This window comes from Bicyclus anynana, chromosome 11, assembly GCF_947172395.1.
Source record: "Bicyclus anynana chromosome 11, ilBicAnyn1.1, whole genome shotgun sequence".
Lineage (NCBI taxonomy): Eukaryota > Metazoa > Arthropoda > Insecta > Lepidoptera > Nymphalidae > Bicyclus > Bicyclus anynana.
This window is the reverse complement of record NC_069093.1, coordinates 11,271,653-11,299,324: the sequence shown is the minus strand read 5'-3', so window position 1 is coordinate 11,299,324 and position 27,672 is coordinate 11,271,653. Positions and strand designations below refer to the sequence as shown.

Sequence of the window (27,672 nt, the reverse complement as noted above, 5' to 3'; positions counted from 1 at the left end):
CTTCTTAAGATTCCTTTATGCAAATATATATAAACCCGGGTTTTAATTAATCGAAGGCACCTCAACTGATGGCGTTATGTGATGTATGCGCACTAATCAGGGTGTCTAATTATTTTAAAACGGGTCCTAAATTAAATTGGAACCTTTTTATCTGATAATCGTGACACCTTGCGTTTTATGAGCCTTTAAATTATTTTTTGTTTACTTTAACGATTATTATGGGTTATTAGTTTAGCTAATTAAATAAAGATCAACAGAGTGGGTATATATTTACAACATGTTGGACTAAGTTGTCATGGCCAGATCTCCCTCATTTTAGAGGTATACGCTATAAATTCTTTGCGTGAAGTCTGCCAATCCGCATTGGGCCAGCGTGGTAGACTATTGGCCTAACCCCTCTCAGCAGTGAGCCGAATATGGGTTGATAACAAATGAACGAACAAAGCTAAAATTTTATGTCATATATAACGCAGCGTGTTTCTAAATCCAGTATATACATTTCTTATAATAAATAATATTTAACAACATCTAAATAAGTACGTCCTCAATTCAACCCGATACTATATTATGTCCGCGATTTTCCCATGTAATTTTCGATTTTTCGCTATTTAAATACATATATTAATAATACGTATCTTTATGTATTCAAGTTAAAAAAAACTTGAATACATAAAGATACGTATTATTATATAAGTCCTGAAGAATCAGCTCCAGAATAAGAAAAAACATAAACAATCCAGTCACAGACACAAAGCGATCAAAGAAACAATAAATGACTGTGCTCAGTGTTAATACGCATTTAAGATAATATATCTTTACTCTACAAAAATAAATGTCCACCATATAAATCGTACAGGCCTTATCGTATTTCGAAGCGACAGTAAAAACGCCGATAAGAACTCCGATCTAAACCTGGACACGTTTTAGGCCTGGTACACACGATCGATATGAAAATCGGTCAGACAAAATGTCGGCGAAACAGGATTAAATATCTGTTAAAAATTAAGTAACATTAGTTACCTTATTTTGCAATTCAGGAAAGATAAAACAAATCCGAATGAAAATTGGCACAAAAAGATCATGGTCAGGTATATTTACTACATAACTTATTCTAGACATTCCTACGGGAATAGAATCTAAGCGAATAAACAGCTGAGCCAGAATTTTTATTTTTGAAATATTTAAAACTTCTGAGGCAGATTTTATTTTTTAAATGTTTTGATCGTGTCAGTGTTATCGTTAAAAATCCGTCCTAAAAGAATTACTATAAACCTTCTTCATATTAAAATTTGGTTAATCAAAATAAAAATCGCTTATTAATGTTTCCAAAATGCTCTTTAAATATAAATACACTTCCCTATTTTTTTTTACTTTACACATTACTGTTTTCTCAGCGAAGTCGTCTAACTATATTTGCATTTCCAGCCAACTGCAATCGATCGTCTGTGATAGACCCTAACGTAACTTTTTGGTTTAGGCCTTGGCAGAACCCTTGGCCTTTATCAAGACAACAAAAGTAAATCCGTAGTATCGAGCTGTAGTCGAGCCTCAGTCGTGGACCTGCCTGGGTGAGGGGTAATCTAATCGGCGTCGGATCTTAATTTAGTTGTCTTGTATAGTTAGGAAGGGTCAGTGTTACAGCTGATATTACGAACTACCTTTTTTGAGCTTTTTTTGTATAATGCAAATCGAGGTTATATATGTATTGGTAGGCCTTGGTAGGTAGGTATATTAATTATGGATTTTAATACTTGATAACGTAACATATATGTATAGACATAAAGTAACAAGTACTCCCAGTAGGTACTGTGCTGTGAATTGTGACTGTAGATCTTCAACAATTATTGATCTAAGATAATAATTTACGTTAACTTCAAATTCGGCAAAAACACGCTTTTTTTAAATGATAATTGAGTTATGATATACGCAAACTTTACATAAATAATAGAGTCCTTTCTTGAGTATGAGCCATATTCAAGAAACCATACCTATATCTGTACATAGACAAAAAATTCAAGTTTAAAAAATATATGTATATAGATGTGTATATTACGTACTTTTTGAGATGTGTACGTCGCATCTCATCTCATCTATCATCTATGTATAGGTGTATTAAAAAAAAGGTTCTGTAGGTCTAAGGAACAAACGCTGAATGAACACATCAAACACTGATTCATTCTATGAAAGTAAAATGTTAGTTAGATCCTAAAAGATGCACAAAAAAAAAACAAAAACACTTTAGGATTTTATTAAGTGAAAGAGTACATAACCCTAGTAATCTCTCACCTGAAACCACGGTAACCCTAAAAATATTTCTATCTCAAAGAAAAATAAAGACTTACCACATTCACAAACTCTTGAAAGGTAATAGCTGCACTCGTAGCACTTCGAGCTTTATCTAACAGTATCTGTAACAAAAAAAAAACATTATTGCAATGACGTATTGGTAAAACGAAAATTTTGACAGATGAGCAACTATTTATTTACCTCACGTTTGTGTGGTGGCACCTGTGCTATAAAATCTGGATGCTGCAGGGTCTGTAGGAAGTCTGGCCACGGAATCTCGCCAAAGCCTTCGGGATCGAACTGCAGATAAGATGAAGTCGTTAATATAATATTCACACCTACTGGAAACTATACGGTCACGTAGGGCAAAGTGTTCAACTGAGCAACCGAACTGTCATAATAACCGCCCATTCTTCTTCGCATTAATATGATAATCTAAGAGCTGGGTGTAAGATTTTACAAGAATTTCGGAAATAATTTATAAACGTTAATATTTTTCAATTAGCTTTTCAATTAGTACTTTATGGCGAGAACTTAAATTAGTGTTACAAAATCACAAAAAAACTTCACGTAATGAATGTTTTGTTTTATTTTAAGGATCTTTGTTGTACATGCAAAGAATAATAGAAGATAAAGAAGAGATATTAGAATCATTACTATCAACCACTATTAATATTAATGTACTTTACATTTTTACCTCCACATACCTAGTCCTTAAACAAAACATTTATCCTAAGGTACAACAAACAGCTATATTTTTCACTGAGACGGTAACACAATTATTAAAGGTAATGTTAAAATAACAATTTAAGAATTAACTTAACAAGATAAATATTTAGGTATGTCAAAATAAATGAATCAAATTCCTTCATTGGACCTCTTCACCCAAATATATTAATTAATATCCCATGATCAAGCGATCACGATCGGGAACCTAATTAGCCCCTACATCTAAGTGCGGTCACCGTCGCTAAGGAGATAATTTAAGTTTGACTTGTGGTCACCGTCTCTCGTCCTATGTCTTATGTGTATTGTTGTAATAACTTTGCCCATTTCCAAAAATTAGAGGACAAAAAACGAAAAAAGCGCCCCTATCAGCGCAACAGTAAGTATTATCTCAATGTCCCCTACGTGACAAGACAGCGTTTGATCCAAGGCGCTACCGCCACTTTTTATCTTCTGTTTTAAACATTTTGTATCCCGCTTCTGTACATTTTAATCAGTCGAAAACAAAAAAATAAGTATTCTATGAAATTCGTTTCGACATCGTAAACGACACTTTTATGAAATATGCGGTGCTTCAACAATCCAACGCTCATGTTTATGCTGAAAGTGTATTTGATTTTGGACGACCCGGTTTTTTGTGTCGACGAAATATTCACAAATTGCATGTTTAAAACATTCACATTTCGAGAGCTTGGTATTGTTCTACGGAGCACCCATCACCTTAATTACTAATACGAATGGTTGACGATCTGAAATCATAAAGGTACCAGGTTCAATCCCCATCCAGAAAATATTGAGAGAATACGAAAACCACATTGTTAAATGACAATAACTACGATAAGGATAGGTATTTTGTGTCTACATTATGCAATCATAGATTACTTAGTTTTAAACAACGATATTTTACAGTATTAGACATGGCACTAGCGCGTCGAAACTGAGGCCTAAATATTCCCTCTACAATCTAGAGTTGTGTGTTCATGAAGTGTAAAAACTATATATATGCACACATAAATATATGTATAATGTAAGTAAACATAAATAGTGCTTAGTGGTGCTAAGTGAAGTAGCTAAGCTTGGAACACTTTTTGCGGTGATTTTGTAGGCACGGTGATTTGTCATCTTACTATTTATTATTGTATTTTAGAATTTAAACTATCGTGAGTGTTATTCATATGAATTGATTATGAAATACGGCTAAAACTCACGTTATATTAGGTCGGAGTATGCCCGACTAGTTTCGAACAGTTCAGTTTGGATCGTGCCGCGATGCAAGAACCAGCTCATGACTAAGGGCCCCGTATGGGTTCGAAACTAGTCGGGCATACTCCGACCTAATATCACGTGAGTTTTAGCCGTGTTTCATAATCAATTAGTATTATTGTATCTTGAGATTTTGATTCTCTAGAAAAATATTTACCTTTATAGAAATATAAATTCAATATTATAGGTCTGTCTATACGAGTATTATGCAGTTGCATTTATGCTGTAAGTTACGTGACGTCCTATGCCTTTATTTTCTTTTTAATTTCATTCTCTATTTAGCCAAAATCGATATATTTTTTTAACAAACGCCCTACCTATATTTTTTCTAACCTGTGAGTCATAGTATAATATCATTGTATATTAACAATATAAAATATTATGTAATAAATTTCGATGTTTTATATTATTAGGCAATTGTGAATACATTAAACCGATGGTTCATAGGTATTTGGCCTATGATTCCATGGTTATTTTAGGACACTGACATGTACCTATTGGTAGGAATGAACTTTTTAATATCCTTTTATGTATTAACATAGATAAATCCAAATATAAAACTAATAGCCGTATGGATTATACGTAGATTTAAATAATAAAGTAGTTATTGAGTGACGTGATCAAAAACTTTGTACCTACTTATATCTGTCTACCATAAGTAGTTATGAATACTGTTGAAGAAGGTACTATGTGGTAGGTGGGAGAAATGTTCTGTAGGATGATTGGTCTGTGGACATGGTGAATTGGTGATCATTGGGATTTTGTCTATTGATTGGGAATGTGTTAAGATTATATACAAAATCTTAACATATACCCTATAAATATTAGGTATTTAAACAAGTTTTAAAATACAAAGGTTTGCTTTCATTTAAATAAGACAAATACATATGAACTTACCCTATCAAATAGGAGGCGCCATTTCTGAAAAACAAAAAACACAAATAAATTTTCACAGTTTTCTTAGTTCTAACAATTATAGCCTACTTTATTATAAGACACCATTTGCGAAACTACTAGACCGATTATAAAAAATCTTTCACCAACAGAAAGCTACATTACTGATAATGTACACGCTGACGAGTAATGAGGCTTTATATTATCTCCGTAGAACTACATGGCTCAGCCACACAGGTGGTCTGCTATTTTTTATACAATTTAAGTGTTCAACTTACATCGTGCATCAACTCCCGCCGAATCTCCGCCTCGTCCAACTCTGAACCGAGATCTGTATGATCTGTATCGTAGAGGGGCTCCGCTGCTCTCGACAGCGAGCCCAACGAGTCCCTGGCCGAGGCGAGAGACCCCGTGACGGTCGGGAGGACCCCGGCCTCAATCCCGGACTCCATTGACGTGTTAGCGGACAGGACAGTGACGGACGGCGCGCGGGCCCCGTCGCCACTGCCCTGTACCCAGACCGACATGATGACAACACTGGCACACACATATACATAGGCCTTTAAGATCTGGTATCTAGGGCTTTAAATAAATTAAAAAAAAAAACATATACACAGCACTTCGATGTTCGATATTTAAATTTTAAAATAAGTCTTTTTTTCAAATGTGGAACATATTTCCAAACACCCTCAAGTCCCCATTATACACGTGTATATTGTAAAATTTATCGAAAAACTTTTAAATTATGGAAATGGTAAGTTTTGGACAGATTTGGACCGAAAAATTACTGAGTGGGACAGTTTTTTTTTGGACTTTTTGACTTCGATGGATAGTGGCGAAAGACGGTTATAGACTATAGATGATAATAAGGCACGTTGTTCTAATAAGCTCTCCTTAGCGACTGGTGCGCCTGAAACAAAAAAAACTCAATGGTAATATTTAACTTTTTCAGTTATCGTGAGGTGTTATTACCATCCAAACGCCAGTATGCAAAATGCCTTACCCAAGTCATACACAAAATTATAAGTAACTTAAAAGTTTCAGAGGGTAGACTAAACATTTAAGATCTACTTATTATGAAATACAAAGATGGTCACAGTGGACTACTACACTAACGGTGTAGATAGGTAAATATTAAAAATCATGGTTTTTAAAAATCTATAGCTACACAACTTCTTTGACGTAATGGCACAGGTATCCTAGACCACCTAGACCATCATGGCGGACAGTGCCTATCTATTAAAAAGTATAGTTGAAAATGTCTAAAAAATACGATATATTTTTTCACGATACGACTTATTTTACGACTATTTTTACATTTTTAATTTTTAATCCTTATGCTAAATTACAGTAGGTACGGTACAGCTTTCCATAGGGTTTCTTGAAAAGACGTAAGAATGACAGACAGACAGACAGACGGAATCTGCGGCACTTATAAATCGGAAAAAAAACGGACTAACGTGGTGGGGTACTATAAGGGTTCCTTGTGAACTACAGAACCCTAAAAAGGGTCACCAGCCTTTCGCTTTCGCCAAGGATAAATTTAATGGAGGAATGTAAAACATTAATTTTCTTTAAGAACTAGCGAACGCCCTTGACTTCATCCGCCCCTCAGACCTCGTTAATCCAGCCCTTACAGTAGTATCGCTGTAAAAATAAAGTAACTTCTCCCGTTTTCCCAACGTTTCCCTTCACTGCTCCTATTGATCGTAGCGTGATGAAAAGTATACTACAACCTGCCCAGGAGTATGAAGAATAATACCAAGTTTCGTTAAAATCCGTCGAGTAGTTTTTGTTTCTATACCGAACATACAGACAGATGAAAATTTTACTGATTGCATTATTGACATCAGTATCGATCACTAAGATTATTTTGGAAATATATTTCATGTTCAGAGATAAAATATTGCTAATTATTTCTTAGGTAGCAAAGTTTTATGCACTTGACTAAACAACAGGAAATCAGCCAATCTCTAACAAGCAAATTTATCGTTTAGGGGAAGGAAAGAGGAAAGCGCATCGGCCCTGAGGGCTGGAACCCTCTTGACGTTGCCATGGCAACGTGTCGTTTCATTCACCGTGCAACATCGCCCCCTTTTTTAACACGTGCAAAATGTAGATAAACCACGTTCTCCTCCTATATCGAAGTACTGGGTAAGTTTATTGGATCATTTATTTCACAAAAAAAATATCTCCAAATACCTACGAGTAACTATCTACTAAATTTTACTAGAGAACCCTAAAAAATTTTTTTTTATAGTATTTAATTTAGAAAACAATTGTAGTTTTCCTGACATTATGTAATTTACACTACACGGAGAATCACAAGAAATAAATAAATCTATCTGAGCTTAGACAAAATTCGTAAGAGATTTTTATTTAGCTAGATGAAGTTATCTATCTTAATCTACAAACATAATTCGAATTTACAACATGTTCAAAACGAAACCAATGGAAAAGTTCATACAAATAGGCTATAATGAATGAAATTAGGAAGCATTTTTTTAATATTTTTAATTAAGATCATAAATATCATATATGTAGATAACGAACGTATCAAGACATCTAATGCAATTTTTTGCATTTGTTTACATATTAAAAATCAACCCTAACCTATTTTAGAAAACCATAACATAAATTCAACACTTACCGTTATCTATTCGTTGAATCACTATCATAAGGGCAAATCCACACTGTACTGCATTTCCAAAAATTTGTAAAACGACATTTCGTGTCAAGAACTCATTAAGTTTATGGTTGCGGCGAGCATTAAAGAATACGCTATACGTCAAAACATGCCGTGTTGCATTGAAAGTGAGAATGGCGTCCAGATTCTGGCGCATGCGTGGTATAAATCCCCTAAGGGTCTCATGAGTGCATTGAAATAATTAATGAGGTTGGATCTTGGCGCACTGCATACACGTACAAAATACCGTAATTGCGGTTCCGTGATATCTCTTAGTGAATGCCTTCATCCTGTGCTTTTAAGCCGTAGTTTTTCACAATAGCGCCTACACAAAATCATGAGCAATAAATCTTAACGTTGAAATACTATATTTTGAACTTCGTCCGCGTGGAAATCATAACTTTCAAGCCCTATTTCACCACTTTAGAGTTTTAATTTTAAAAATTTTTGAATCCCATTATATTTCGTATTTTTTCATTTGTTTTGATTTATAAACAAATTTATAAATTGTTACTCTAAAAATGAAGGGCTTTCCATACAAACTTTCAACCCCTATTCCACCCCTTTTTATTTTATTTTTGCAATAAATTTCGCAAATATCCTATCACCTTCTTCGTATTATGGTCTTAAACCGTGCCAAGTTTCATTTGAGTTCATTCAGTAGTTTCAGCGTGATGCCCGAATAACAAAAAACTCGGACATACAGACAGACATGCAAAAAATCGAAAAAAAAATATTTTTAGCTTCAGTATCGGTTATATAATGCCCCCCAACAAAAAGTTTCAAAATATCTTCAATGTACAGAATGTTCAAAATGTACAGAATTCGTATTATAAGTATAGTTTCTAGATGGCGCTGGCGTCCGTTATGTCACGGTAACGTTTAGTGTTACAAATGGTTTAAGTAAGTAAAATCTCAATAAGCCAATAAATGTATAGAACTCGATATAGTTTGGATACCTATAAGTTTTTAAACGATTATATTATGTTAATTATTAAATTATTAAATTATAATATACAATAGTTTTACTAATTTTCAATTAGCTTTACACTGTTAGTATTTAAAGAATACAATGACGAAAATCACAATAAAATAATTTGAACTACCTACTACTTTTTAGTGCCAAAGAATAGCATGTGCAATCTTATACCTTTACAAAGGTAATGTTTTACTTAAACTACCTAGTTAAAAAAATCTTACTATTTGCAGTAGAGGAGAAAAGAGACGGCTTTAGAAATAAAATTAAAACGGAATTAATAATTCTCATGCTGTTCAGTACAATACCTTTGCCTTAACATTAAAAAAATGGCGGATTGTTATTGTTGATGTTTTGCTGTCACTGTCAAATTGAAATTACGTAAATATTTTTGGATTCGAATTCGAAAGCTTTCAAATTGAAGTGCAATGAAATACAGAGATTCATGTAAAGTATTGATTTATTAGTCGTACATCGAATTATTATGCCTACAGGCCGCGCTGTGCTTCTGTTGAGACGTCTTTCGACGGGTGATAGTAGATTAAAAAATATTAATTTAAACCAGAACTCCACCAAGGATTCTAGCTCTGCGTTTTCATTCCCGGTTTGCATACATCGTGATTTAGGAGCTAGTAAAAGGTATGTCTCTGCATAATATATTATATTATTTGTGTCATTTAACAATATCGTTAATCAAATTAAGTAAACTTTGTAATGTAATGACATATTTATAAATAGATTATTCAATATTTTAGTATGTACAATGTGACCTTGTTTTCGGCGACTTAAATATGCGTTGCATTTCTATATAACAGGTATATAATCGTATTACAGGTTTTTATTAGTAAACAAGCTGTTATAAGTATTAATCTATTGCCTATTTTATCTGAACTGATTATGCAAGATAGAGATTCTTTAAAATTGTTCTCAACTGGATACTATATTCTGTTTATGATAATGAGTACCTATTTGCATGTAAAAAATATGAGATAGCAAACCAACTGGCTACTGCATTTTGTTAACATATCAAAATGTAGACTTTAAAATTGATGAAATAATTAGATGGTCCTAACTTAAAGTAAATACACATAGTTCTAATGTTAAGTGGATATCCATAATCTAATTATTTTTTATATTTTTTACAAGTTCACTCCATTCACTACAATCTCACCTGATGGCAAGTGATGATGCAGTCTTAGATGGAAGCTAAGGAGGAGGATGAAAATCCACACCCCTTTCTGTTTCTACACAACCTGGACCGATTAAGAAAACCTTTATCGGCCCACCTGCGGATTGAATCCAGGACATTGGTCTTGTAAATTCACTGCATATACCACTGCACCAATGAGGCTGTCAACAACTTGTATATCACAGGGCAACACTTGCAGTGTACACTTACTAGCAAAACATCATACTAAGCTATGCATCCATCATCCCAAGGCATAGGTGAGAAGCCTTATGGGCCTGAACACAGCAAGGACTAATTCTAAAATCATCATTCATAATTAGCAGCCAATCAATGTCCACTGCTCTGCTAGACATAGGCCTCTTGCTTGGACTTCCAAACAAAACAGTTTTGAACCACTAGCATCCAGTAGCTCTGTGCAACCCGCTTGATGTCCTCAGTTTACTCAGTGGAGGGTCAACAACACTGTGCTTTCCAGTGAGGGTTGCCATTCCAGCACCTTGGGACCCTAACACCCCCAATTCTTAAATTAATGGCTATTATTTTTTTTAGCTATTATTATTATTTTTCTAGATTTGATATCTTTGGACATTTGTGAATCTTGCTGCTGATATAATACCTATTTAAAGTTTGAATTTTAATGTGTTTTGTAAAGCTTTAATTCATGTCTTAAGATATACCCTGAACTTTTCAACTGCACTAATCGTTCAAAGTGAGTTTCTTAAAAATACTTACTTTAACTAATCAATTTTAACTCTAACTATTTTGTATATTTATTATCTAAGCATTCTATGGATTCACCTTGTGTGTATGGAAGAGAAAAAAAGTGGCAAGCAGACTTGCAACCTGCTTGTAGGTTTTAGGCTTATAGGGGAAAAACACTGTGCTGATATGTATGGTTCCACCCTTGACAATGCATGTCAACACTCCACCGCTTGTGTTGATCTTCTGTGCAAGCCAAATTTTGTGGAGTCCTATTAGAACAGCTTTGGTTACCCATTGTATTATAGGTTATAGATAGATTTTGGGGTGCACCAACTTCAAACCAACCACATAGTCATTTAGTCAATTCATGTCCAGTAGTTAATAATTTCTATTGTGTGTTCCTTAAGGATGTTTGTATTTCACAGTTTGACATTTGTGTAAATTTGGAAGAAACATGTAATTTTGGAATGAGTGTAGAAATACTTGCATACTATTCAAAACTCTTAAAAGCTACTCTATAACTGTGTAGTACTCATAAGCATGAGTGCTACACAATTATATTATAAAAGTAAACATTAATAATCACTGTTAAAAATACCTGTCTTGGTTTTCACAAAGCTTGTATCCCAAGTAAGGACATGATTTTTCCCGTATTATTCCAAGAAAATTTTTTTGGTACATGGGTAACCATACCCAATAGCAACACATCAATGCTACTTGGCAAGTTGGTAGCAGAAATAAGTACAACCCCCAGGACTACCAATTTAATTTAGGACCACATTACAGTGTATTCAATATATATCCATTTGTGTTCTAGATTTTCTTCGTATGATCTCAGTCCACCTACACTCATTAGAAGAAGCTTTAGTGACAACATAATCAAGATGGCTACAGCTAATCCAGAAACAAATCAAGCAGAGAAACATAAATTTTCTAATAGATTGGTAACAGAAAGGTCACCTTATTTGTTGCAACATGCTCACAATCCTGTAGACTGGTATCCATGGTGTCAAGAAGCAATTGACAGAGCTAAAAAAGAGAATAAGCTTATATTTCTATCAATAGGATACTCTACTTGCCACTGGTGTCATGTAATGGAAAAGGAATGTTTTGAGAATGAAGCTGTTGCGAAAATCATGAATGAACATTATGTAAACATTAAAATTGACAGAGAAGAACGTCCTGACCTTGACCGCGTTTACATGCTTTTCATCACAGCAACCACAGGCAGAGGAGGCTGGCCAATGTCTATCTTTCTCACACCGGAATTGTGTCCTGTAACTGGTGGTACTTACTTCCCCCCTGAAGACAGATGGGGTCGTCCAGGTTTTAAAACCATTTTGCTTTCTTTAGCAAATAAATGGCGAGAAAATAGTGCACAATTCTTGGAAGCTAGCAGCAATGTTTTGGACGCTTTACGAAACATATCAAGAATACAGGATTCAACAACTGCAGTACCAGGTGAGGCTACCTGGACTAAATGCGTGCGTCATTATCTCTCTACGTTTGAACCAGACTTTGGTGGTTTTGGGACAGCACCGAAATTTCCACAAGCTTCCATATTCAACTTTCTTTTCCACTTCTACGCCAGAGACAAACGGGATCAAGAAGGGAAAACGTGTCTGGAGATGTGCTTGCATACTTTGACTAAAATAGCTAAAGGTGGTATTCATGATCACGTGTCTGGTGGCTTTGCTAGGTATTCCGTGGATAACGACTGGCACGTACCGCATTTCGAAAAAATGCTATACGATCAAGCACAACTATTAGTCGCCTATACAGATGCTTATCTTGCAACGAAAGACGAATTCTTCGCAGAGGTCGTAAGGGACATAGTGAAGTATATAAACAGAGACTTGAGGCACGAAACTGGAGGCTATTATAGTGCAGAAGATGCTGATTCTTATCCATATTTCGGTGCCGAACATAAAAAAGAAGGGGCTTTCTGCACTTGGGAATATAAAGAACTGAAGTCGCTATTAGAGGGAAAGCAGCTCGGATCTCTTTCCTATTTCGAAATATTTTGCGATTATTTTAGCGTCCAAGAAAATGGTAACATTTCGCCGGAAAGTGACCCACATTCCGAACTGACTGATAAAAACGTTCTTATTATCTATGGAAGTAAAGAAGAAACCATGTCTAGATTTGGCATAACATTGGAACAATTCAATGAAGTTATTAATGAATGTATTGGTATATTATTTGAAGCACGCTCCAAAAGACCCCGTCCTCATTTGGATACCAAAATGCTATGTTCCTGGAATGGCCTCATGATAGCCGGCTTAGCCCAAGCTGGTCAAGGATTAGGCGATAAGAGTTTTGTAGATGACGCCCTGAAAACAGCTCAATTTGTCAAGGACTACCTGTATGATCCAAATACGAAAACACTGTTTCATTCTTCCTACAGAGATGAAGTTGGAAATATCACTCAAACGTAAGTAAATCATCTTTTTCTACTCCCATTTCGTAATATACTCAAACCTCAAACCATATCACAAAGCTATGCATTCTTACATATTGTTTGGTAATGTTCATTACTACACGGGTAAACAAATAGTGCTACAATGATTTTTTTTCAATTTTGAAATAGTACCATGTCATTGGCTACAAAAATTCAGGCTTTCTTATAAGAGACAAACCTAAAAAACCACGCAGAGACCAAATTTAGGAGGCCACTTGGTTTACACACACATTATTTACCAAGTTTTGTTAATTCTTTGGCAATGGCCTGGCCATGGATGATGTGGGTCATACAGTAGCATAAATAACTATTTATACTTAGACCCACCAATGTGGATTGGCAGGTTAATAATCCTACTAATTATTCAACAAACGAAAAAATACTGTTCGCTAGTGTATACTAAGTAATGTTACGTATAATATGTACGCACTCTTTTGTTTTAGTAATCAACCAATCGAAGGATTTTTAGATGACTACGCGTTTTTGATCAAAGGTCTACTTGACCTGTACGAAGCTTCTCTGGACCTCAACTGGCTGAACTGGGCGCGAGAGCTGCAACTCAAACAAAACGAACTTTTTTGGGATATGGATAATGGAGGCTATTTCACAACTTCTACATGCGATCCTTCCGTTATTTTAAGGTTGAAAGAAGGTAAACATAATCTACTACTATCATTAGTAGTACTACTAATAATACGAGCATCCGCCATCCGTTTCCACCCAAGTAGTTCTCGTTCTCGTGTTAATTCAGACACTTAAAAATGCACAAAAGGCAGGGTGACCCTGACATAGACATTTTCACCTGATTACTTCATAGGCTTTTTCTTCTTTTTATTAAGACCTTTAAATTGTGTCACACATTTGGAAACCACTTGAATTTGAAAAGAAAAGAAGAAGAGAAACAAGTTGCAGTCATTAGATTGATTTATTTTTATGAGAATAAACAGAGTAAGAAGTTAATGTGATAAGTGTGGCTGTAAACTTGAAATTTACTTTTACAAGGGTTCCAAATACGGTTGGGTCTGAGAAAAGCCCACAACAAACTACTGGCTACGTTTGTTGAGGGCTTTTCTCAGTGCTCGCTGCTCACAGCTAAGTTTTTTCTTTTTTGGTACCTGTTGTGACCAATAGTAATAATTGCACTATTTTCTTTTTAAAGATCAGGATGGGGCGGAGCCTTCTGGTAACAGCGTGTCGTGTCACAACCTACAACGCTTGGCAACGTACGCGGACAAGAGCGCAGTGCCTGAAGGCGGCGACCACGAGCGGGAGCTGGCGAAGAAAGTACTGCTGGCTTTCAGCAAGAAAATGATGGACCACCCCACTGCGCTGCCTGAAATGGTGTCTGCGCTTATGTTCTACAATGACTCTCCTACTCAGGTATGTACTTCATGTATATAACAGGATCCTTCTGCTCCTCCTTCTTGAAAATTGTGCTGTGTGTAAAAATTATTAAAATAAATGACACCCATGCCAGGCAGTTTGATAGTTTTAAATAAAAATAATTTAAAAAAAAACGTGTGTTTTAGAGCACACTACTGAAGTAAAACTTCTTTCTAAAATAACAAAACAAAGCTCCATCTATGAGCCTGAGGCATAACTTACACAAGTTTCTTGAAATGCACAAAAAGGTATTATTTCAAAGTTCTCTAGGAACGCCATCTACTGTTAATTTAAAATAACAAACACTATGCCTGTAGATGGCAGCACGCAGCCATTTCAATTTTAGTAACGTTCACTGACTCCCCAAGTCGAACATGTGTAAATAAGTTTAACTTTAAGCTTCCAACGTATTACAGGTGCTAATTGCTGGCGGCTGCTCCGACCCGCGCACGCTGGAGCTGCTGCGCGTGGTGCGCTCGCGCCTGCTGCCCGGCCGCGTGCTGGCCGTGGCCGACCCGGCCGCAGACTCGCCCGTTGGTATGTCCGACATACGTGAGTGCGATCTGCTGATACAGTAGTGTGCGTAGTGAGGTCATCGCCTTGGAGCTGCTGCGCGTGGTGCGCTCGCGCCTGCTGCCCGGCCGCGTGCTGGCCGTGGCCGACCCGGCCGCGGACTCGCCCGTTGGTATGTCCGACATACGTGAGTGCGATCTGCTGATACAGTAGTGTGCGTAGTGAGGTCATCGCCATGGAGCTGCTGCGCGTGGTGCGCTTGCGCCTGCTGCCCGGCCGCGTGCTGGCCGTGGCCGACCCGGCCGCGGACTCGCCCGTTGGTATGTCCGACATACGTGAGTGCGATCTGCTGATACAGCACCAGCAGCACTTTTGCACCCAGTAATACGGGTTTTCCACCTAGTACAGGGGCCCTTGCTACTTGTTTGTAAGACTTAGTTGACGAATAAAGATTTTTTCATTTTTTCATTTTCATGCAGTAGTGTGCGTAGTGAGATCATCGACAAAATGTTTGACTTTGTTTGCTTACATTTTTTATAACCATTTCCCCCTAACCCGTATAAATCTATACACGATCGCAGCGACCGGTCATCCAACATGGCGTTATCGCGCGGGTATGACGACTCATTGTCACACTCTTATAATTGATTTGTAACGACGAACGACTTAGAGATTTCTTTAATTTTAACAAGTTTATTGAATTATGAGAATTAAGCGAAAACCTGCCTACTACTATATCTAGGCTTCTAAAGCTTTCATAAGCCGCCTGCCAACGCCTGAAAAGCTGGTGAATGCGTTACGAAAAGTGTAATCGGGTGAGGCTTTTAAAATGCGTGCTGCCATCTACAGGCATAGTGAAAAAGATTTTGTTATTTCAAACTACCAGTAGATGGCGTTCTTAGAGAACTTTGAAACAATCCCCTTTTAACAGAATTCTGTATCTGATGTAATATCTGAATCCTTCAGAAATCTGTTACGATGCAGTTATCCATGAGCCTCATAGATGGCGCTTTATTTTCTATTTTTGTAAGAAGTTTTACTTCAGTCGTGTGGTCTAAAGCACACACTTTAGTCTTGTACATTTGATTGATATGTATATGTATTGGCAGTGCTGAGTCGCATCCGTAGCGCGGGCGACGTGCCCGCCGCGTACGTGTGTCGGCGCTACGCGTGCTCGCTGCCCGTCACCGACGTCAAGCAGCTGGAGACGCTGCTCGACGAGCCTGCGTCGCCGGCACCACAGAACAATTAGAGCTGGACCGTGAGGGTAGTGCGCGCCAAACTTGAGTCATCTCTGTGTGCCTAGTGGGAGTTTTCAATATTTTCATACTGTTACTATCGCGTTAACGTAAACGTGAATTTATATGGAAGTAGGGGACGCCCGCGGAAATGTACGTCTACTAACTATAAACTGCCTTTCTTTCAAGTTTGTAGCATGTAAGATGAAGGACTTTCATACAAACTTGCGAGAGCCTTAAGACCTCCTTAATCTGGCTCTGTCGCAAAATTTGTTTGTAAAAAAACATTACCTACATATATTGAATAGAAGCAGGCGTTACTTTGCGGAAGTTCATCATGATTATATAATGATTTATTTATTTTGCTATCATCCGCGAAAATTCGGCGAACCCATGCGACAACGTCACCCAGGTCCGACAAAATACTCTCTACGTACGTTTCACCCCGAAACCGGAGCATCCTCAGGAGATGTTGACTCTACAACGTGCAATTGCAAAGTGTCGTTTTCGACCTTTGCTTCGTCTTTTATAGACCAAAAAGTAGGTGGGGCAAGAGGTGGGCGTTGCCAAGATACTAATAATATAAGCGATTTATCTCGCATCGCATTCAAACATTTTTATTAATGGTGACTTCGATAACTCTATTTGTTCATTTAATAAGGTAATTCCTGACTTATTATGTTTTATTATTTCTAATTGTTCCAAAACGCATAGTCGTAGGCCTTTATTGCAAGTGTGCAAAATGTCATACATATGATTATCTGCCAGCTTATGACCAGTATCTAGGAGATGCTTTGCAAAGTGCGACCTTTGTGGACGGTCATTTCGAACAGCGGATATGTGTTCCTTGTAACGTGTATCAAAATTCCGACCGGTTTGACCAATATATGTTGCATTACATTCAGAACATTGCAATTTATATACTCCCGATTTATGTTGCTTTTCTAGTTTATCTTTACCATTGCAAATATTTTTAAGAGAGTTATTTGTTCTGAAAGCCACATTTATATCATGCTTTCTAAGTGTTTTTGCAATACGTTCCGACACTGGACCAAAGTATGTTAGACTAGCTTTAAATTTTTTAGGTTTTTCTAATGGAATTCCATAAAGTTCTTTTCTAATCAACACCAATTGTTTCTTATTGATTATTCTATTCACAATATTCGGGTTGTATCCATTCGAAATGGCCATGCGATATATTATATTTAATTCCTTGTTATACTGATCCCTAGTTAGAGGAATGGACATCAGTCTATGAACATAACTATGGAAAGCTGCTAATTTATGTTGCCATGGATGACAAGATGAAGCTGGTATGGTTATATCTGTATAAGTTGGCTTACGATAAATCCCAAAGTGATGTCTATTATTAACTCTAGTGATTGTTACATCAAGGAAATTTAAAGAATTATTCTGTTCTATTTCTAATTTAAATTTAATTTTTGGGTGCAAATTGTTTAATTTATCTACAAAGACATCCAATTGTCTGTCCGTTCCAGTCCAGCATATAATTATATCGTCTACATATCGATAGTAATATAAAATGTGATTATTTTTAACAATATTTTTATTTTCAAAGTCATCCATAAATATTTCAGCCATTAAGGGACTCAAAGGTGATCCCATAGCTAGCCCTTCATTTTGCTGGTAGTAATCATTATTAAATCTAAAATAATTTTGTTCCATACATATATGTGTTAACTCAATCAACTCTGCCATTTCAGTAGGATGCGTTTTATTTATTTCTAACAATTTATTTAAAATGTCCAGTGTTTCGTTTACTGGAACATTAGTAAATAAGCTATCGACATCTAATGATATTAATTTACAACAGTTAGGTAAATCTATATCCTTGATTTTGGTGACTAGTTCAACAGTGTTTTTAAGTGCAAATACTGGCCGAAAAGAGGTTTTTAGTTTAATAATATTATTTAATTGCTTTGCTAGCTCATATGCTGGGGCTCCAATATAGGAGACAACTGGACGCATTGGGATGTTATCCTTGTGAATTTTAGGTAAGCCATACAAAAGTGGGGCATGAGTGTTCATTACAATAGCCTTTTGTTTAGATGTACATTTGGGGAATATAAATTCTGATTTATTTATAGCTAGTCTAACTATTGCAGCAAACTTTTTAGTTGGATCTGTTGATAATTGATGGAATTCGTCTCCAAGAAGTATATCTTTTACTTTATCCACATACTCGTCCCGTTTCATTATTATAACTGTATTACCTTTATCAGCTTTAGAAATTACAATATTATCTCGTGCAATAGTGCTCTGTAACGATTTCAATATTTTCATGTCCTGATTAGGTATTGTGAGAGTGTGAGTGTTATTGATATCGTGCGCTATAATATTTTTAACAATGTCCCCTTTCTTATGAAGTGTTATAGCTAATTCTGTATCTACTGCTAGTGTTTCAAGCGATTTTTTAGAGTTTACAGTTGGGATATTGAATTTTAAACCTTTCTCTAAAAGTGTCATCTCATGTTTTGAAAAAACCGTATCAGTAAGATTTTTAACACGAGGATAGAAATCGTGATCAGTGTTGTCAGTAACTGCATTGTCATCTATTACTAGTTGGGATCTAGAGGAACTAGTTTGTAAGAATTGTAATTTCTTTTGCTGAGTAATGTATTTTTTGTGGCACTCTATTGAGGCAAAATCCCTTGCTTTGCTATCTAACAGATCAAATTCTACGTTATGTAATTTGTATGTGAGTTCAGAATACAATATTTTTAAATGTAGCTTCAAATTATCTCTAATTGTGAACCAACTACGTGATTCTTCATTAAGCCAAATTTTTTGAGCTTTTTTAATAGCAATATCGGCTGATCGGCTATGCATATTAGTTGAAATATTAATATATTTTGGTACTAAATTTAATTGTTTACATTGTTGATTAAACCAAACATTTTGAACTGCAAGTCGATGTAATTTGGTTAATTTTATATAGAGTCGTGCCTGCGTGGTTAAGCTAACCTCTTTTAAATATTGGATAGAAGCAGGCGTTACTTTGCGGAAGTTCATCATGATTATATAATGATTTATTTATTTTGCTATCATCCGCGAAAATTCGGCGAACCCATGCGACAACGTCACCCAGGTCCGACAAAATACTCTCTACGTACGTTTCACCCCGAAACCGGAGCATCCTCAGGAGATGTTGACTCTACAACGTGCAATTGCAAAGTGTCGTTTTCGACCTTTGCTTCGTCTTTTATAGACCAAAAAGTAGGTGGGGCAAGAGGTGGGCGTTGCCAAGATACTAATAATATAAGCGATTTATCTCGCATCGCATTCAAACATTTTTATTAATGGTGACTTCGATAACTCTATTTGTTCATTTAATAAGGTAATTCCTGACTTATTATGTTTTATTATTTCTAATTGTTCCAAAACGCATAGTCGTAGGCCTTTATTGCAAGTGTGCAAAATGTCATACATATGATTATCTGCCAGCTTATGACCAGTATCTAGGAGATGCTTTGCAAAGTGCGACCTTTGTGGACGGTCATTTCGAACAGCGGATATGTGTTCCTTGTAACGTGTATCAAAATTCCGACCGGTTTGACCAATATATGTTGCATTACATTCAGAACATTGCAATTTATATACTCCCGATTTATGTTGCTTTTCTAGTTTATCTTTACCATTGCAAATATTTTTAAGAGAGTTATTTGTTCTGAAAGCCACATTTATATCATGCTTTCTAAGTGTTTTTGCAATACGTTCCGACACTGGACCAAAGTATGTTAGACTAGCTTTAAATTTTTTAGGTTTTTCTAATGGAATTCCATAAAGTTCTTTTCTAATCAACACCAATTGTTTCTTATTGATTATTCTATTCACAATATTCGGGTTGTATCCATTCGAAATGGCCATGCGGTATATTATATTTAATTCCTTGTTATACTGATCCCTAGTTAGAGGAATGGACATCAGTCTATGAACATAACTATGGAAAGCTGCTAATTTATGTTGCCATGGATGACAAGATGAAGCTGGTATGGTTATATCTGTATAAGTTGGCTTACGATAAATCCCAAAGTGATGTCTATTATTAACTCTAGTGATTGTTACATCAAGGAAATTTAAAGAATTATTCTGTTCTATTTCTAATTTAAATTTAATTTTTGGGTGCAAATTGTTTAATTTATCTACAAAGACATCCAATTGTCTGTCCGTTCCAGTCCAGCATATAATTATATCGTCTACATATCGATAGTAATATAAAATGTGATTATTTTTAACAATATTTTTATTTTCAAAGTCATCCATAAATATTTCAGCCATTAAGGGACTCAAAGGTGATCCCATAGCTAGCCCTTCATTTTGCTGGTAGTAATCATTATTAAATCTAAAATAATTTTGTTCCATACATATATGTGTTAACTCAATCAACTCTGCCATTTCAGTAGGATGCGTTTTATTTATTTCTAACAATTTATTTAAAATGTCCAGTGTTTCGTTTACTGGAACATTAGTAAATAAGCTATCGACATCTAATGATATTAATTTACAACAGTTAGGTAAATCTATATCCTTGATTTTGGTGACTAGTTCAACAGTGTTTTTAAGTGCAAATACTGGCCGAAAAGAGGTTTTTAGTTTAATAATATTATTTAATTGCTTTGCTAGCTCATATGCTGGGGCTCCAATATAGGAGACAACTGGACGCATTGGGATGTTATCCTTGTGAATTTTAGGTAAGCCATACAAAAGTGGGGCATGAGTGTTCATTACAATAGCCTTTTGTTTAGATGTACATTTGGGGAATATAAATTCTGATTTATTTATAGCTAGTCTAACTATTGCAGCAAACTTTTTAGTTGGATCTGTTGATAATTGATGGAATTCGTCTCCAAGAAGTATATCTTTTACTTTATCCACATACTCGTCCCGTTTCATTATTATAACTGTATTACCTTTATCAGCTTTAGAAATTACAATATTATCTCGTGCAATAGTGCTCTGTAACGATTTCAATATTTTCATGTCCTGATTAGGTATTGTGAGAGTGTGAGTGTTATTGATATCGTGCGCTATAATATTTTTAACAATGTCCCCTTTCTTATGAAGTGTTATAGCTAATTCTGTATCTACTGCTAGTGTTTCAAGCGATTTTTTAGAGTTTACAGTTGGGATATTGAATTTTAAACCTTTCTCTAAAAGTGTCATCTCATGCTTTGAAAAAACCGTATCAGTAAGATTTTTAACACGAGGATAGAAATCGTGATCAGTGTTGTCAGTAACTGCATTGTCATCTATTACTAGTTGGGATCTAGAGGAACTAGTTTGTAAGAATTGTAATTTCTTTTGCTGAGTAATGTATTTTTTGTGGCACTCTATTGAGGCAAAATCCCTTGCTTTGCTATCTAACAGATCAAATTCTACGTTATGTAATTTGTATGTGAGTTCAGAATACAATATTTTTAAATGTAGCTTCAAATTATCTCTAATTGTGAACCAACTACGTGATTCTTCATTAAGCCAAATTTTTTGAGCTTTTTTAATAGCAATATCGGCTGATCGGCTATGCATATTAGTTGAAATATTAATATATTTTGGTACTAAATTTAATTGTTTACATTGTTGATTAAACCAAACATTTTGAACTGCAAGTCGATGTAATTTGGTTAATTTTATATAGAGTCGTGCCTGCGTGGTTAAGCTAACCTCTTTTAAATATTGGATAGAAGCAGGCGTTACTTTGCGGAAGTTCATCATGATTATATAATGATTTATTTATTTTGCTATCATCCGCGAAAATTCGGCGAACCCATGCGACAACGTCACCCAGGTCCGACAAAATACTCTCTACGTACGTTTCACCCCGAAACCGGAGCATCCTCAGGAGATGTTGACTCTACAACGTGCAATTGCAAAGTGTCGTTTTCGACCTTTGCTTCGTCTTTTATAGACCAAAAAGTAGGTGGGGCAAGAGGTGGGCGTTGCCAAGATACTAATAATATAAGCGATTTATCTCGCATCGCATTCAAACATTTTTATTAATGGTGACTTCGATAACTCTATTTGTTCATTTAATAAGGTAATTCCTGACTTATTATGTTTTATTATTTCTAATTGTTCCAAAACGCATAGTCGTAGGCCTTTATTGCAAGTGTGCAAAATGTCATACATATGATTATCTGCCAGCTTATGACCAGTATCTAGGAGATGCTTTGCAAAGTGCGACCTTTGTGGACGGTCATTTCGAACAGCGGATATGTGTTCCTTGTAACGTGTATCAAAATTCCGACCGGTTTGACCAATATATGTTGCATTACATTCAGAACATTGCAATTTATATACTCCCGATTTATGTTGCTTTTCTAGTTTATCTTTACCATTGCAAATATTTTTAAGAGAGTTATTTGTTCTGAAAGCCACATTTATATCATGCTTTCTAAGTGTTTTTGCAATACGTTCCGACACTGGACCAAAGTATGTTAGACTAGCTTTAAATTTTTTAGGTTTTTCTAATGGAATTCCATAAAGTTCTTTTATGGACTGGAACGGACAGACAATTGGATGTCTTTGTAGATAAATTAAACAATTTGCACCCAAAAATTAAATTTAAATTAGAAATAGAACAGAATAATTCTTTAAATTTCCTTGATGTAACAATCACTAGAGTTAATAATAGACATCACTTTGGGATTTATCGTAAGCCAACTTATACAGATATAACCATACCAGCTTCATCTTGTCATCCATGGCAACATAAATTAGCAGCTTTCCATAGTTATGTTCATAGACTGATGTCCATTCCTCTAACTAGGGATCAGTATAACAAGGAATTAAATATAATATATCGCATGGCCATTTCGAATGGATACAACCCGAATATTGTGAATAGAATAATCAATAAGAAACAATTGGTGTTGATTAGAAAAGAACTTTATGGAATTCCATTAGAAAAACCTAAAAAATTTAAAGCTAGTCTAACATACTTTGGTCCAGTGTCGGAACGTATTGCAAAAACACTTAGAAAGCATGATATAAATGTGGCTTTCAGAACAAATAACTCTCTTAAAAATATTTGCAATGGTAAAGATAAACTAGAAAAGCAACATAAATCGGGAGTATATAAATTGCAATGTTCTGAATGTAATGCAACATATATTGGTCAAACCGGTCGGAATTTTGATACACGTTACAAGGAACACATATCCGCTGTTCGAAATGACCGTCCACAAAGGTCGCACTTTGCAAAGCATCTCCTAGATACTGGTCATAAGCTGGCAGATAATCATATGTATGACATTTTGCACACTTGCAATAAAGGCCTACGACTATGCGTTTTGGAACAATTAGAAATAATAAAACATAATAAGTCAGGAATTACCTTATTAAATGAACAAATAGAGTTATCGAAGTCACCATTAATAAAAATGTTTGAATGCGATGCGAGATAAATCGCTTATATTATTAGTATCTTGGCAACGCCCACCTCTTGCCCCACCTACTTTTTGGTCTATAAAAGACGAAGCAAAGGTCGAAAACGACACTTTGCAATTGCACGTTGTAGAGTCAACATCTCCTGAGGATGCTCCGGTTTCGGGGTGAAACGTACGTAGAGAGTATTTTGTCGGACCTGGGTGACGTTGTCGCATGGGTTCGCCGAATTTTCGCGGATGATAGCAAAATAAATAAATCATTATATAATTACCTACATATTATAAGCTACCTTCCTGCCATATTTCAAATTTGTAGCATGAAAGATGAAGGACTTGGTTTTAAACTTGCGAGAGCCTTTAGACCTCCTTAGTACGGCCCTGTCGCAAAATCCATTCTTAGCGGATATCTACTAATTATAAACTACTTTCCTGCCAAATTTCATGCTTGTACGTTAAGCGGGACTCGAGATTCCGCGATGAATGACTTTTATCATTTATATATTAAGATTGAAACTGCTGTGCAATAGTGCCACTAGATGGCGCTGTTTCAATTCCTTAGAAATTCGCGTTTACGTTAACGCGATAGTAACAGTATCAAACTGCCACTAGGTCCTTTGAACATAGCTGCCCTATGTGCATAAACCGGACAAGTGCGAGTCGCATCCGATGAGAAGTTTGGTATTTTTTGTTTCATATTTAAACTCAAATTGCGTATTCTCCTTTAAAACAATTTTTTCATTTTAAATTTTCAAAATGTTTTTTATATTATTGAAATCGAAACTTATTAATCAAATGGTATAATAATAATGAAAATCATATTTAAAGTTAAAATGTAAGCAAAGGCGTTTATGTGTGAAACTGCAGGCATAGCAGAAAAATGTTTATAAATTATCATATCTGTGCTGGTTGCTAAGCAACGATTTTGGGAACACTAAATGGAAACTTTTTGGTAGAGTGGTGACTAGCCACGGCCAGTGGAACTGCCTCTGGTCAACTGAGCCAATTTAAAAGATCTATACTAATATTATATAGCTAAAGAGTTTGTTTGTTTGGTTGAACGCGCTAATCTCATTAACTACTGGTCCGATTTGAAAAAAGTTAGTGTTAGATAGCCCATTTATCGAGGAACGAGAACCACGCGGATAAAACTGTGTGGCGTCTGCTAGTGTAAAAATAAAACATTTGTGTTTTTGCATAGAGATGAAGGGAGACTGTTTTCCAAAATATAGTCTCAAAACAAGTCAGCATTGCATTGATATGTACTTGTTGATTTTAATTGAAAAAAATTATAACAATAAAAATAATCGATTCTTAGGGCACGCCATGATAAAACTAGTTATTATTTGAGTTTTAACTTATGTTAAGTCACTTGCACTAATACGTTGTACTATTGTAAACGGTAAAACAACCAATTTTAATGTAATTCATTTGTAAATTCTTTGAATATTTTTGTGTTTTTTTTTTCTGAAATTGCTAGTTTAGGATAATAAATAATTATATAGTATTTGTATCAACCAGTTCTGTCAGTTTAATAATAAATGTTACCACTAAAAGTGGAATAAATGGTGAATGTCTGATCTAAATGTGATAGTTCTAATTTGTAACTCGAATATGTATATATATGGGGGGACTATTCTACAAGTCAACTGCACTTTTTTTTCAATAGAAAAGAAAAGATCTCTTATCTCTTAAATATGATCAATATTCCCATTTCCCCCTCCAACTAGTCGGGAACGACTGTATTAGGAGTGGGTACGACAAAAATCAAATGGGGCGGTGATCGAACTACCACCCCTCGGTGATGAGTCCAACCATTTTATGGCTGAGCTATTGAGGCTCTATCATACCCAGGCACTGCAAAACAGCCGTGCTCATGACAAATATAATCCAGTTTTGGGAATCCAACCCACGGTTTAGTGTTTGCTAAAATTATTTGTAATTAATTAGTTTGACGTTTATATCTTTAATACATAAAGTAACATTGTAACGTCACAAAATGGACGACAGCGTTTTTGACATTTGGAAAAAATTATAAAATACATAATTTTTAAATTAGGTTTTCTTTGAAATCCTTCCTTAATTTATATAAATAATATCTATATTTGTCAGACCCTTATTCCATGTACAATACGAAATTAATATTGATTATATTAATATTTTTTTGAGTCAACTACCCTATTGAATGAACTTTTTTTGCAGTTGTCTTTAGCAGTAGTTCGTCTGTACTTATTGTGTAGTTTTAAGGTTTTATTGCACTCGAAATTTATCTAGCCGATATAAAAGGTTAAAATAATATCAATGCTTTTAGGTGCAAAATTATTTATAACACCTATTCTCAAAAGTCAACGTTCTTTGATAAGTACTTATTTACAATTGTTTAATAGATTTATGAAATTCTCAATTAAAACGCCATGATAAAATAAGTCATAATTATTCTTTTTAATTTTAACTTCTAAATATTCTAAATATATTTTAGTCATCAGTTTATAAATCACATGCAGTAATTACATGTATTTATATAGTAGGCAATAATAGTTATTTACTTGTGGTGTTTTAACTCTAATCATTTTCATAAATTTTATAAATTCATTTTTGTTTTGTTCTCTATATTTGAATTGATAGTTTAATACTGAATTTTATCAATAAATGTTGCCACTAAAAGTGGAATAAATGTTGGATGTCTGATCTAAATGTGATAGATGTTGCTTGAGTAATAATAAATATTAAATAAGTAATAATATAGAGGACTGCTTTTGAACTACAAGCCAACTGCATGCAGTTGAATTCTGCACCGAAACATCCAATCTTTGGCTCATTTCAACTTGAAGTTAGCGTAAGTATTCATTTACACGAGCGGCTGCTGATACAGACGACTGCAGACAGCGACGTCTCGGCGGCAGCCAACGGGAGTCGACTGCCGTTGGCTGCCGCCGAGACATCGCCGACTGCGATTGCGACTGCAGTTTGCTTTTATTAGTAGTCAGTACTTACCGTATAATTTTAAGATTTTATTTGCACTCAAAATTATCTCAGCCGATATAAAAGGCCAAACTATCTCTAATGCTTTTTCGCAGCAAAATTATTCGTTACTGAAATTGTATAATTTTATTAAGTACTATTGTACGCGTAAACAAACATATATTTTAGTGATGTAATCTCCATTGCTGGAAGCAATTTATGTTCTAAATGTTATTAATAAATTATTGTGAAATAAATTACTGTTTCATTTTCGTGACTAACTAAGAGTATAACCTACCTGATAAATGAAACTTTATTCTGGTTTACTTTAAAAGTTCTTCTAAAAAAATAGTTCATCTGAAAACGAGTACGTTATGAAAAGATGATTATTTACCAGTTACCTTATGTTAGCAATTTTAAATATTGGTCTTATTAAGTGTCACGATACCATGTCATGATACGTTGGTACATTGACGTATCATGACAGGAAACAGACCTTGACAACTGTAAATAATAAGATATTGTAATGGTACAATTAATGACGTACCATGACTGGAACTAGATTTAAAATCGGAGTACAGAGTATCTAGTGGGAGTTTTTAATGTTATAATACTGTGACGATCGCGTAAACGTAAACGCGAATTTCTAAGGAATTGAAACAGTTGTGCAGAATAATTCCTTAGAAATTAATTAATTAATCCAATATTACAATTTCTTATAGTGTTACTTCCTGTGTAAAGGTCTAAGAGTAAATTAATATACAGAGTGCTCGGGAGTATTTTCTATAACTCTAGGGTTATATTCTCCAAGGAAACTTAAATAATAATGTCTGTGTTCACAAAATGTGCTCAAAAATGAATATTTTCGGAGTAACAATTTTTTTTTTGTAAATAGATATTAAATTGTGTCCGTTTGATCGCATCTTTATATTATGACTTAGCCAAACTTATTCATTGATAAATATCATGAAGTAGCTTACTAGCGAAGTGC

The 27,672-nt window shown here is 35.1% G+C and overlaps 2 protein-coding genes across 3 annotated transcripts; one reads left to right on the top strand and one right to left on the bottom strand.

Annotated features, from left to right (window-relative positions):
- Nucleotides 1-1,988: 1,988 nt before the first annotated feature.
- Nucleotides 1,989-8,150, bottom strand: LOC112049068 (uncharacterized). The gene is made up of 6 exons (XM_052884441.1): nucleotides 7,820-8,150; nucleotides 5,448-6,079; nucleotides 5,173-5,196; nucleotides 2,488-2,586; nucleotides 2,343-2,408; nucleotides 1,989-1,994 (listed from the first exon to the last, which is right to left on the bottom strand). Exons 2-6 carry the CDS (start codon nucleotides 5,694-5,696, stop codon nucleotides 1,989-1,991), a joined length of 444 nt encoding a protein of 147 aa, XP_052740401.1. The 5' UTR covers nucleotides 5,697-6,079; nucleotides 7,820-8,150.
- Nucleotides 8,151-9,196: 1,046 nt separating this feature from the next.
- LOC112049057 (spermatogenesis-associated protein 20) lies at nucleotides 9,197-26,938 on the top strand. 2 transcript variants are annotated; one of them, XM_024086806.2, is made up of 6 exons: nucleotides 9,197-9,470; nucleotides 11,540-13,156; nucleotides 13,627-13,835; nucleotides 14,343-14,563; nucleotides 14,983-15,118; nucleotides 16,189-26,938. In XM_024086806.2, exons 1-6 carry the CDS (start codon nucleotides 9,316-9,318, stop codon nucleotides 16,329-16,331), a joined length of 2,481 nt encoding a protein of 826 aa, XP_023942574.2. In that variant the 5' UTR covers nucleotides 9,197-9,315; the 3' UTR covers nucleotides 16,332-26,938. The 2 variants fall into 2 exon arrangements, with proteins under 2 accessions (XP_023942574.2, XP_023942576.2); XM_024086808.2 differs by having other exon boundaries at nucleotides 9,198-9,470; nucleotides 14,983-15,103.
- The last annotated feature ends 734 nt before the right edge of the window (nucleotides 26,939-27,672 follow it).

Coding starts and splice junctions, on each gene's coding strand:
- LOC112049068 (XM_052884441.1), bottom strand. CDS start 5,696: ATGTCGGTCTGGGTACAGGGCAGTGGCGACGGGGCCCGCGCGCCGTCC. Junction 5,197..5,447: donor GGCGGGAGTTGATGCACGAT/GTAAGTTGAACA, acceptor TTTGTTTTTCAG/AAATGGCGCCTCCTATTTGA. Junction 2,587..5,172: donor GGCGCCTCCTATTTGATAGG/GTAAGTTCATAT, acceptor TCTTATCTGCAG/TTCGATCCCGAAGGCTTTGG.
- LOC112049057 (XM_024086806.2), top strand. CDS start 9,316: ATGCCTACAGGCCGCGCTGTGCTTCTGTTGAGACGTCTTTCGACGGGT. Junction 14,564..14,982: donor ACAATGACTCTCCTACTCAG/GTATGTACTTCA, acceptor AACGTATTACAG/GTGCTAATTGCTGGCGGCTG. Junction 15,119..16,188: donor CGTTGGTATGTCCGACATAC/GTGAGTGCGATC, acceptor ATGTATTGGCAG/TGCTGAGTCGCATCCGTAGC.